General features: G+C 43.9%; 1 protein-coding gene across 1 annotated transcript in view; it reads right to left on the bottom strand.

Annotated features, from left to right (window-relative positions):
* Positions 1-11851, bottom strand: part of LOC139576550 (zinc finger matrin-type protein 4-like) — a 151134-nt gene extending 139283 nt beyond the window's left edge. Inside the window, exon 1 of the mRNA XM_071402764.1 lies at positions 11663-11851. Within this exon, the coding sequence (XP_071258865.1) occupies positions 11663-11749 (87 nt within the window). The 5' untranslated portion in view covers positions 11750-11851. The remainder of the gene's footprint in view (positions 1-11662) is intronic.
* Between the last annotated feature and the right edge of the window lie 1677 nt (positions 11852-13528).

Genomic DNA, 13528 nt, shown 5'->3' with positions numbered 1-13528 from the left:
GTTACAGAATCACCCACCAAACCCAGATCAAGCAGCGGGTTAACGGACAGCAACAACAGCAGCAGTGGGTCAAGGAGGATTGGACATGGGAAGAGATTCTGGACGGAGAAGGACCCTGGGCAGAGCCAGAGGAGTGTCGCCGTCCCAAGGCGGAGCTGGAGGCATCTAAAGCGGAGAGGCGACGATATGAGGAGGCAGCACGGAAGCAAGGCTGGAAGCCCGCAAGTACAACCCAAAAATTTCTTGGGGGGGGGGGCTAAAGGGTAGTGTGGCGAAGTCAGGTAGGAGACCTGCGCCAACTTCCCGGGCTTACCGTGGAGAGCGAGAGTATGGGCAGACACCGTGTTACGCAGTAGAGCGCATGGTGTCTCCTGTACGTGTTCATAGCCCGGTGCGGGTTATTCCACCTCCCCGCACTAGCCGGGCTAGAGTGAGCATTGAGCCAAGTGCCATGAAGCCGGCTCAACATATCTGGCCTCCAGTACGTCTCCTCGGGCCGGTGTACATGGCACCAGCCTTACGCATGGTGTCCCCGGTTCGCCAACACAGCCCAGTGTGGGTTATTCCACCTCCCCGCACTGGACGGGCTACGGGGAGCATGCAACCAGGTAAGGTTGGGCAGGCTCAGTGCTCAAGGGAGCCAGTACGCCTGCACGGTCCGGTATACCTTCCCGCCCCAGCTCAGTACCACCAGTGCCTACACCACGCACCAGGCTTCCAGTGCGTCTCCAGAGTCCTGTTCCTCCTCCACGCACTCTTCCTGTGGTGCGTGTCTCAAGCTCAGTGCCTCCAGTTTCGGCACCACGCAGCAAGCCTCCTGTGCGTCTCCAGAGCCCTGTACGCACTGTTCCTTCTCCCCGCACTCGCCCTGAGGTGCGTGCCCTCAGCCCGGTACCTCCAGTTCCGGTACCACGCACCAGGCCTATAGTGCGCATCGAGAGTCCAGTGTGCCCTGTTCCTGCTCCCCGCACTAGCCTTGAGGTGCGTGTCTCCAGTCCGGTACCATTAGTTCCGGCACCACGCACCAGGCCTACTGTGTGCCCAGCTCCGTCTGAGCCATCCGTCTGCCCAGCGCCTTCTGAGCCATCCGTCTGCCCAGCGCCTTCTGAGCCATCCGTCTGCCCAGCGCCTTCTGAGCCATCCGTCTGCCCAGCGCCTTCTGAGCCATCCGTCTGCCCAGCGCCTTCTGAGCCATCCGTCTGCCCAGCGCCTTCTGAGCCATCCGTCTGCCCAGCGCCTTCTGAGCCATCCGTCTGCCCAGCGCCTTCTGAGCCATCCGTCTGCCACGAGCCATTAGAGCCGCCCGTCTGTCCCGAGCCATTAGAGCCGTCCGTCAGTCAGGAGCCGCTAAAGCCGTCCGTCAGTCAGGAGCCGCTAAAGCCGTCCGTCAGTCAGGAGCTGCCAGAGCCGCCAGCCAGTCAGGAGCTGCCAGAGCCGCCAGCCAGTCAGGAGCTGCCAGATCCGCCAGCCAGTCAGGAGCTGCCAGATCCGCCAGCCAGTCAGGAGCTGCCAGATCCGCCAGCCAGTCAGGAGCTGCCAGATCCGCCAGCCAGTCAGGAGCTGCCAGAACCGCCAGCCAGTCAGGAGCTGCCAGAGCTGCCCTTCAGTCATGAGCTGCCCTTCAGTCATGAGCTGCCCTCCAGTCATGAGCTGCCCTCCAGTCATGAGCTGCCCTCCAGTCATGAGCTGCCCTCCAGTCATGAGCTGCCCTCCAGTCATGAGCTGCCCTCCAGTCCGGAGCTGCCACTCAGTCCGGAGCTGCCATTAGTACAGAGTTACCTCTCTGTCCGGAGCTACCTCTCTGTCCGGAGCTACCTCTCTGTCCTGAGCTACCTCTCTGTCCTGAGCTACCTCTCTGTCCTGAGCTACCTCTCTGTCCTGAGCTGTCTCCTCTATGTAGGAGGGGCCTTAGTGAAGGTTCCTGGACCATGGTCGGGGGCGAGGGTCGCCACTCAAAGGACGCTAAGGAGGGGGACAAAGACAGTGGTGGAGTGGTGTCCTCGTCCACCGCCGGAGCCGCCACCGCGGACAGATGCCCACCCAGACCCTCCCCTTGAGTTGTAGGGGTGCGCCCGGAGTTCGCACCTTGAGGGGGGGGTTCTGTCATGTTCCTGACCTGTTTTCTGTTGTTTGGTATGTGTTTATTGGTCAGGGCGTGAGTTTTGGGTGGGCAGTCTATGTTTTCTGTTTCTATGTTGGTTTTGGGTTGCCTGGTATGGCTCTCAATTAGAGGCAGGTGTTTGACGTTTCCTCTGATTGAGAGTCATATTAAGGTAGGTTGTTCTCACTGTTTGTTTGTGGGTGATTGTTCCTGTGTCTGTGTAATCCACATGGGACTGTTTCGTTTGTTCGTTCGTTTTAGGTAGTCTGTTCCTGTTCTTGCGTCCTTCGTCTATATGTAAGTTCGTTTGTTTCGGGTCTGTTGCCTTCGTTTATTGTTTTGTAGTTTGTTCTAGTGTTTTGTCAGTGTTTCGTCTTGTAAATAAATTCAGTTATGTATTCATCACCCGCTGCGCCTTGGTCCGTTCATACACCACCAGACGAACGTTACAGAAACCTACAGTATATCTGCCATTTCCATTACACATGACACAAAGATGTTTTTGCAACATTGCTTTTGGTGAATAAACCTTGTGTCTTTGAGAATGAACAATTATACAATGACTACTGAATGGAAAGTTAAGAGATACTTGCTAAACTTTAGTAACATCCCAACTATAAGACAGCTAGTCTAGTTATTACTGTGAAAAGACCAAACAAAATTATACTTTACTCTTTGTTTTCAGTCAGCAAATGCAAATCCAGATTCTCCACATAAATCATATATCAGTAATAAGTTACGACTGCAGAAAATAACAGATATCAGATTTAGACAGGGTAATAAACCAAAAAAACGAACAAACCTTCCAGCTTTGCATCTCAATTCCATCAGGTACTCATTAACTTATCTTTCTGAGTTCATTATTTATTTTGTTCCACCATATTCCATCAACAGGCCTCAACACCACTTGAGGTATATACAGTATATGCGCTGTATTCAGAATGCTAAAAGATTATGTATGTAAGCATCTCTCAACATGATAATAAACGCAAAGCCCCAAAACAGTGCAATACTGAATCATCGATGGTGTACAAAGGCCACCCAACTTACTTTGCAAATTAAGAACAGTTGTCTTTTGCTATCTGTTGCTATGTATAATCAGCAGTGTAGCCCTCTGTTCAAGGGTCATGCATCTTGGATGCTCTACAAACCCACAATTTAGATATCTGTCCAAGACGTTTTAACTCTTACTACAAATAGAGAACAATAGCATCCTGAGGTAGCAGACTAAAGTAGAGTGGTTGTGATTGGAAAGAGAGAGAGAGAGAGAGAGAGACCGCATTGTCTTGGCAACACATACAATCTCACCTCAGCAACTGCATTAATTCCAGCCTGAATAAGAGACAATGTACATTCAGTAGTAGAGCTCCTGGACTAGGGCCATAGTGCAAAAAATGCCTCTAATACAGGGAGGGAACCACATGTGAACTAAGAGAGAAGTGAGAGGTGAGCACATACTGGGGTGGTAGGAGGGAATTAATTATCAAATAGCTAACATTGAGTCAGTTTCAAAAACTGCATGTAACAGCAAACAATGCAAGGAGGCTGATTACACGTGTACTATGATTTCATTAGCCACTTTGGCACTATTTATCTATTTATAAATGATCTACTTCATCTGGATTATATAAACAAGCACATCCTTTTCAAGTACTTAAATCGTTTGAGTTCAGTAAACAGTGCTCAACTCTCCATCCCAAGAGCTTACTGGAGGTCAGATAGAGTGCATTGTGAGCACATCTACACTAAGTATACCAAACATTAGGAACACCTGCTCTTTCCATGACATAGACTGACCAGGTGAATCCAGGTGAAAGCTATGATCCCTTATTGATGTCACTTGTTAAATCCACTTCAATCAGTGTAGATGAAGGGGAGGAGACAGGTTAAAGAAAGATTTTTAAGCCTCGAGACAATTGAGACATGGATTGTATGCCATTCAGAGGGTGAATGGGCAAGACAAAATATTTAAGTGCCAGGGTATGAACAGGGTATGGTAGTAGGTGCCAGGGGCATTGGTTTGTGTCCACAACTTCAAAGCTGCTGGGTTTTTCATGTTCAACAGTTTCCCATGTGTATCGAGAATGGTCCACCTCCCAAATGAGAACTGTGGGAAGCATTGGAGTCAACATGGGCCAGCATCCCTGTGGGACGCTTTCGACACCTTGTAGAATCCATACCCCCAATGAATTGAGGCTGTTCTGATGGCAAAAGGGGGGTGCAACTCAATATTAGGAAGGTGTTCATAATGTTTTGTACACTCAGTGTATAATCAGCGTTAACATTATAAGAATACAATAATCTTACAAACCTGAATAACACAGATAAAGAGCTTAGTTCATGAACAATATTATAACAATACCACAATGTTTTAGCTATCTAATTAAAACATGAACACATTTACAAACTCTTCAAAATAAACTACACAAGGGGCCAGAGGTTCTCTTGATTTCCACAAATAGGAAATCCTCTGGAATTTGATAACTACACCTGCTGCAACCTCTCTCAGTAGATGATTTCCAGCTACAACTATGGTCAAAGAAAATAACTTTCATTTCAACTGGAAATTGGCAGTTGAAATGAAAGCAGGGGTAATTGTCAGACAGTTTAAATGAAGCTGCAGCTGCTTAGCCTCTACCCACCCAGGTTGACCTGTGAGGATCATGAGGCCATTTGTCCAGGACCATCATCAGCATTGTTATTAACCTCCTCAGCAGCAGACAGCAGCATTTGTCCAGCTGATGCTCCAGGCCAGGACCACTGAGTGGATTAGGCTGCGTCCTAAATGGCACCCTAATTCCCTAAATCAGGGTTCCCCAGCTGGTGGCCCACTGGCCGAATTTGGCTCGCGGGTGAATTTATTTGGCCCCCAAGTTTTCTGAGGATTTATTTTTTATATCTAAACCCAATTGAGATATTTTGGGATGATTTGGACCGCAGAGTGAAGGAAAAGCAGCCAACAAGTCAACAAGCATATGTAGGAACTCCTTCAAGACTGTTGGAAAAGCATTCCAGGTGAAGCTGGTTGAGAGAATGCCAAGAGTGTGCAAAGCTGTCATCAAGGCAAAAGACTGCTACTTTGAAGAATCTCAAATATAAAAAATATTTTAATTTGTTTAACAATTTTTTGGTTACTACATGATTCCATATGTGTTATTTCATAGTTTTTATGTCTTCACTATTATTCTACAATGTAGAATATAGTAATAATAAAGAAAAACCCTGGAATGAGTAGGTGTGTCCAAACTTTTGACTGGTACTGTATGTGATCATATACAAATGTAAGCAAGGTTTGAAATAATTATGTTTTAGTCTGTTTGGGTTTCTTGCGGTCAATTTGAGGTCTACAAATTATTTGTAAATATGTTCCGGCCCCCTGACCATCCGCGCAAGAAAAGGTTGGCCTGTGACTGAATCTAGTGGATGATCCCTGCCCTAAATAGTGCACTAGTTTTGACCAGAGCCTATGGGCCCTGGTCAAAACTAGTGCACTACGGCTGCATTCAGACAAGCAGCCCAATGCTGATATTTTTGTTCTTTTGACCAATCAGATCAGCTCTGAAAAAGATCTGATGTGAAAAGATCTGATGTGAATGGTCAACAGACCAATTAGTGGTAAAAGTATCAGAATTGGGCTGCCTGTTTAGAGCAGCCTATGTAGGGCATAGGGTGCCATGTGAACGAACGCATACTTAGACATCTCTACCAGTTTTCAGTAGATCTCCCAAGAGAATGGACTAACCAGGCCACATTATATACTGAGGCAGCAGCACACTCAGATACTGGGCTTTAAATGGGGTATCTCAGGCTGCTGAGCATTAAATACAGGAATACATAGAATACCAAAAACTCATACACATTACTACCATTGCAGCAGTATTGTCAATCTACATCCAATATTCTAAAGTGTTTGCCTGAAGGACAAAGCAGACTGAGTTGACGAATGTTTAAAAACAGCGGGTGGCCGTTCTGTCGCCTCTGTAATTTTCTGTTAATTTCCCGATGATTCTACATGTTGAATTGCAGGACACCCAGCAAGTAATACACAGCACAGGGCCGACGTTTGTTATGGTTTGTCTTTGTCTTCTATTTAGTTGTAACCCCAGAGAGCTATTTATCTCAATAGAAGACTCTGGTGTGGCCTGCCTACTGACAACAGAGCAGTTGAGCGAAAACATTACAGTACAGTCTGGGCAGTGTGCCTACAGTAGACTACACCTCAGCACAATCATCAGACTGGTGTCGGGCCAGTGACAGAGACATTTAGGTCAAGTGTTTAGTCACTTGAGTGTGTGTGTGTGTGTGTGTGTGTGTGTGTGTGTGTGTGACCCGTTATATTATGACTCTGGTCTATTTAATCACTTATATTGTCTCCAGTTACTGTAGATTACTTTTAGATTACATTTAGATTACTTAGCCAGAAAGGGTAAATAGCCTGATGTAACAACGGTGTCCATAAACCTGTTGTAAAGGACCATGCATACAGGGGTGTGTGCTTGGGTTCCGGAACTCTGATGCTTTTATAGATTTCAAAGTAAATCAAGCCTAAATGGATGTCTTCCTAAAGAAAGCTTGCCTGCTCTCAGCCTGATCCACAAAGGAGCATCAATTATGATTAGGCATACAACAACCCAATCTGATCCATATAATGAGCAAGATTTTAAATACTCTCTCATGCCAGTAACAGCTCATCAATGTGGACAAAGGGATGTCATTCCCTCTCTCTCAGTCTCTCTTTCTCTCTCTCGCATTCGGAAAGTATTCAGACCCATTCCCTTTTGCCACATTTTGTTACGTTACAGCCTTATTCTAAAATGGATTAAATAAAAAGTTTTAAGAAATAAAAAACAGAAATACCTTACTTACATAAGTATTCAGACCCTTTGCTATGAGACTTGAAATTGAGCCCAGGTGCATCCTGATTCCATTGATCATCCTTGAGATGTTTCTACAACTTGATTGGAGTTCACCTGTGGTAAATGAAATTGATTGGACATGATTTGGAAAGGCACACACCTGTCTATATAAGGTCCCACAGTTGACAGCGCATGTCAGAGCAAAAACCAAGCCAGGAGGTCGAAGGAATTGTCCGTAGAGCTCCGAAAAAGGATTGTGTCACAGTGGCATCCATCATTCTGAAATTGAAGAAATGTGGAACCACCAAGACTCTTCCTAGAGCTGGCCGCCGGCCAAATGGAGCAATCATGGAAGAAGGGCCTTGGTCAGGGAGGTGACCAAGAACACGATGGTCACTTTGACAGAGCTCCAGAGTTCCTCTGTTGAGATGGGAGAACCGTTTAGAAGGACAACAATCTCTGCAGCACTCCACCAATCAGGACTTTATGGTAGAGTGGCCAGACGGAAGCCACTCCTCAGTAAAAGGCAAATGACAGCCTGCTTGGAGTTTGCCAAAAGGCACCTAAAGGGCTGTCAGACCATGAGAAACAAGATTCTCTGGTCTGATGAAACCAAGATTGAACTCTTTGGCCTGAATGCCAAGTGTCCTGTCTGCAGGAAACCTGGCGCCATCCCTTTGGTGAAGCATGGTGGTGGCAACATCATGCTGTGGGGATTTTTTCAGCGGCAGAGACTAGGAGACTAGTCAGGATCGAGGGAAAGATGAACGGAGCAATATACAGAGAGATCCTTGATGAAAACCTGCTCCAGAGCACTCAGGACCTCAGACTGGGGTGAAGGTTCACCTTCCAAAAGGACAACAACCCTAAGCACACAGCCAAGACAACACATGAGTGGCTTCGGGACAAGTCTCTGAATGTCCTTGAGTGGCCCAGCCAGAGGCCGGACTTGAACCCGATCGAACATCTCTGGAGAGACCTAAAATAGCTGTGCAGCGACGCTCCCCATCCAATCTGACAGAGCTTGAGAGGATCTGCAGAGAAGAATGGGAGAAACTCTCCAAATACAGGTGTGCCAAGCTTGTAGCATCATACCCAAGAAGACTTGAGGCTGTAATCTCTGCCAAAGGTGCTTCAACAAAGTCCTGAGTAAAGGGTCAGAATACTTATGTAAATGTCATACTGCAAACATTTCTAAAAACTTATTTTTGCTTTGTCGTTATGGGGTATTGTGAGTAGATTGATGAGGGAAAAAATTATTTAATCAATTTTAGAATAAGGCTGTAACGTAACAAAATGTGGAAAAAGTCAAGGGGTCTGAATACTTTCCAAATGCACTGTGTAGGCTAATTATACTGTATTACTATATATATACATACAGTATAATTAGCCTTCGGACAATATTACTTATTTTTTCAGAAGCTACTGCAATCTAAGAGTACTTCAGGGAGTTTCACATGATACATTCATCTCCTTATATTCAATGCCTTTTGACCAGCTCATGTGACACATGTGGAAGTGCCAAGTGCAGTAGCTCTAACTGTTAAGTAGATTTTCTTTGGCATCTTTCTAACACCAGTGTGTGTTTGACGGATCTCATTGAAGTTAATTGTTACATAAGGTATTCATAAAAATCTTTAGGGTTTATTTTGGTCTCTCTGTGTACAGACTGCGACTGAAAGGAGGATTTTGAATAACCAACTTTATTTTATAACCCTAACAAATCACTGACGGTAGAGAGGGCTCGTAAGCTTTTTTTTTTACCACAAACGATATGAAATTGAGAGTCTGAACAAATATATCTGGGATTGTTAAAGTGAGAGGTCCATCACTTGCAAAAAGTTGTGTGAAGTTGGAGAGCTTGCATGTGCATAGTATGTGTACTGTATGAGTATTAAGTAGGTCCTCGCAGACATGTAAAACACCCCAAATAAACTTCATATTCTGGAAGCCTCACATACAGACAACTTTTGAAAAAATCTAGTCCATGTCACTGACAGCAGGCATGCTGCGACAAACAGCACTGTCTTAAGATAATGAAAAACAAATGCTCACTGTACCAAACCACAAGGCTCTGATGGAGCCACCTTGTGGTTTAGTACAGTGAGCCTCTCCTCAGAGAGTGATAGTAGCAACATTTTACAACTCTGGCAACCGACTGATCAAATTTTGAATCAAGCAGACTGGAGAAATAATTTATTTTATTGAACAACAGCAGTGATGGGAATTGTCAGGCAAGTATGATTAAAACTCCAAATACTCCATAACAAGTAAATTGACAAGTGGAGGATTTTAACTGCAAATGATGTTAAAGGATGGTCAAAAATGACACCCAATTCAATATAGTCCACTACTTTTGAACTGGCCCATTTTCATGAATTTGCACTTGTCCAGCTTACTGGCTTGTAAATATAATTTGCTATGATGATGTTATTTTAAATACATCATTAGGATGTTAAAGATGTCTGAATCTGAGGGGAAAGGGTGCCATTTGGTCGTAATCCATAGCCTGCAGAGGAAATGGAGGAAACACCCATCCCGCTGGGCACAGATGTCAGTTCATCATCTAGTTTTGATTTACATTTGGTTGTTTTCAACTAATGTGAAAAGAATGTCACGATGACCCTGTAATTGGATTTGGGTTCAAAGTTGGGTGAAAGAATACAAAATTCACTCATGTTGATAACATTTTTTTTTAATCCAATCAGTTTTCCACGCTTATTCAACGTCATCACATTTCATTTTCTTGTTGAAATTATGAGGAAACAACGTTAATTCAACCAGTTTTTTGCCCAGTGAGATAGATTAATTGAGGTTTGAATCACACATTGACTATTGAGGGTGCCATAAACTGTGGGCTGGAGCAACGCATGATATTTTAAATGCTTGAGATGTCTTCTGTATAGTTAAATGATTGTAAGGCTGATGGGGGGTGCGATGATTTGTTATGGATTTTAGGGTTTACCCAGAACCCCAATAATTCGAATCTTGGACAATAATAAAGTCCACTATAATATCAGAATTGTTGAGAAAGAATGCTAGGACGTTATGGGGGCTGTTGCATACCGCTCAATTAAAGTGCAGAAACTTCACTGCAAAAAGAGACGGACATTTGCTATAACGATCTACCCAAAGCTACTGTATCAGTCTTGATGTTATGGTCTTTGTATCTCCGATCATTTTAGAAACCCAAATAAAAGATCGACTTTGATACACGATGCACAGCAGCAGAGTCACAGAAGTAAAAAACCATGCAACAAAAGGAGAGGAAAGCTTTCTCTCAAACAAGACAAGTAAGTCGCTGCATGCGCTCTGGGGGAAGTGGATAAAGCAAAGATAATATTAATGTAGTAAAGATAAAGATAATCTAGACACCACCTGGTGAACACACTTCAAAGCCTTGCACTAATGTGTAATATGCAACAATTCCAGATTAACAATTGATGCCTTGTCGTTGAACTTAAACAAATAAACACTTTAGGATTTCCGTAGCATATCTAATTAAAATGCCTTTTCAAAGCCCTTCCTATGGTTCTTTTAATAAGACACCTGACTGGAGGGAAGTCAGGATTGTTCAGTAAAGGAAATACGTGTTTTTTAAGAAAACTTGGCAAATCTTTGATGAAAACTATGAAATAGGACACTATAGCCAGTATAAGATGTTGAGGTGAATTTGATACGCCAAAGTCAGAGGCAGAGAGTGCATTGCGCGCATCCATCCATGCATGGTTGCCAATCAAATTGGACACAAATAGCTACGAGGTGAACACAGATAGCTAAGAGGTAAATTCCATTCCGGTTTTGTGTGGTGTAGCTTTTTGAGAGTTTATGAGGATAATGTCATGTGAAAATGCATGACAAATGACTAAACTAATCCTCATTTGGTGTAGTCACAATCCAATGACTGGATGCAATAGAATACTCAAGATAGCCACACGCAAACTTCTCAAATACAATGCATTGTGCTGAACAGCGGGGAAATGTAAAAACAAACAAATGCAAACGAAGGCCAACTAGATTGCCTATGACAGGTAAGTTCAACTCACTTTAACCGGATGAACTATTGGAATCCCATAAATGACATTCATGAAGGTTCGTCTTGACTAAATTATCATAAATATAATGTAGCAAAAAACTATCTACGTAAAAGGTCAATATGAGTAAAATAGGCATGGATAGCCGAATAAATGAGACGAGGAATTGTTTTGCCTCCGATGCCATCCCATCCCAGTTTCTAAGCACATTGAGACGCAAATTTACCATCGCGAAAAGTCCGAACCATCGATTTAAATGTCGAATTCAAATAGGGTCTGCATCATATCACACCGAGTGTTTATGAAACCGTTGAATGAGATTCGCAATTTAAGCGCATCATTTAACCTCCCCATCAGGCTACCCGGTACTTCCAAACACGGTGTCATGAATTCATCATCAAATAGCCTAGATGGAGGAGAGGACACTGTTTCTCGTTACGCTGGCTCATGTGCACATCGAAAATTGTCAAAAAGGAAAATATTGCACGCAGCGCAGCGGGCATGCAAAACTGATCACGAAAGACCTAAAAACATTAAAGACAGTTCTAGTTTTATAGTCTCGTTCTCTGTCTATAGAGATGGAAAGCGATCTTAGTTTGGTAACCGATGTAAGTAAAACGGAAATCAAATCACACATAGGCTAAGTAGCCTAATGCATGTCTGAGATGTACCTGTAACTCCAAACTGTAACCCTGGTACAAGTGTGTCGGGAACACCGTCAATTGATGCTGCACTTGTAGGGAAACTGTGTAATCCATTGACCAGATCAGCGAAACGTGTGTACAAAGCAGAAGACGCTTCCACAGCTGTTTGCAGTACTATGCTGTAGTACAACCTTCGACTGTTCTCCGCCCCGCTTCTTCCTCATTGGTCGTTTGGCAGTAGTAGTCCAGCCAGCAGCCTACTTGTGTAGAGCCAGGGCCGTGCTACCGAACGGGCAGGTAGTGCACGTGCCCCGGGGTCCCCTTTATAATAAGCATTGCATGCATCTATAATCACATTTGCGTAGTGGCATACAGTTGAGCAGACACGTTTTTAGGATTTCCACACTGTTCAAAGCTTTTGTGAAGGTTTAAACCAGTTTGCAAGTGTTTTGTTGCATTCTGTTGAACTATTTTCTTTGGCCAAATTAAGTTCCAACAGTAATGTGTTTGCTGCAATTTAATATCATGCTCATATTTTCACTATAAACAATGGCTTGACTTACTACTGAATATTACCCTAATAAAGTTTAGAAACTTTTGTGAACGTTTGGTGTTGTGTGGCTATTAACCTATTATACTGCAGGCCTATGATATGAAGGCAGTACGCACTTGCGCTCCAACTGACTCCGACAGTGGAACTTGAGGTGAGGAAGACTGTTTCAGGCCTACCAGAGTTACTACTTTAATCTAACAATATAATGATTATCTTTATTAAAAATATTTGGATCGAAAAATAACGAATTAGCCTCCTTCCGTATGCCTATATCTGTAGAGCAGACGCAGTAGTCTATCTGACAATAATAAAGAAATGCATGTTGGTGTTGTAGCTTGCCACAGGCATATCTCTATCTCTCTCACACTCTCTGGAGCTAGGCCAAAAGCTTCTCTTTCTTTATATTTAAAATATTAATATCATACAGTGGATACCTACAGTGGGGCAAAAAAGTATTTAGTCAGCCACCAATTGTGCAAGTTCTCCCACTTAAAAAGATGAGAGAGGCCTGTAATTTTCATCATAGGTACACTTCAACTACAGACAAAATGAGAAAAAGAAATCCAGAAAATCACATTGTAAGATTTTTTATGAATTTATTTGCAAATTATGGTGGAAAATAAGTATTTGGTCAATAACAAAAGTTTATCTCAATACTTTGTTATATACCCTTTGTTGGCAATGACAGAGGTCAAACGTTTTCTGTAAGTCTTCACAAGGTTTTCACACACTGTTGCTGGTATTTTGGCCCATTCCTCCATGCAGATCTCCTCTAGAGCAGTGATGTTTTGGGGTTGTTGCTGGGCAACACGGACTTTCAACTCCTTCCAAAGATTTTCTATGGGGTTGAGATCTGGAGACTGGCTAGGCCACTCCAGGACCTTGAAATGCTTCTTACGAAGCCACTCCTTCGTTGCCCGGGCGGTGTGTTTGGGATCATTGTCATGCTGAAAGACCCAGCCACGTTTCATCTTCAATGCCCTTGCTGATGGAAGGAGCTTTTCACTCAAAATCTCACGATACATGGCCCCATTCATTCTTTCCTTTACACGGATCAGTCGTCCTGGTCCCTTTGCAGAAAAACAGCCCCAAAGCATGATGTTTCCACCCCCATGCTTCACAGTAGGTATGGTGTTCTTTGGATGCAACTCAGCATTCTTTGTCCTCCAAACACGACGAGTTGAGTTTTTACCAAAAAGTTATATTTTGGTTTCATCTGACCATATGACATTCTCCCAATCTTCTTCTGGATCATCCAAATGCTCTCTAGCAAACTTCAGACGGGCCTGGACATGTACTGGCTTAAGCAGGGGGACACGTCTGGCACTGCAGGATTTGAA

The sequence above is a fragment of the Salvelinus alpinus genome, chromosome 5 (assembly GCF_045679555.1).
Source record: "Salvelinus alpinus chromosome 5, SLU_Salpinus.1, whole genome shotgun sequence".
Taxonomy (NCBI): Eukaryota; Metazoa; Chordata; class Actinopteri; order Salmoniformes; family Salmonidae; genus Salvelinus; species Salvelinus alpinus.
Note: the sequence above shows the minus strand (reverse complement) of the source record. Positions and strands in the feature narration are given on the sequence as shown.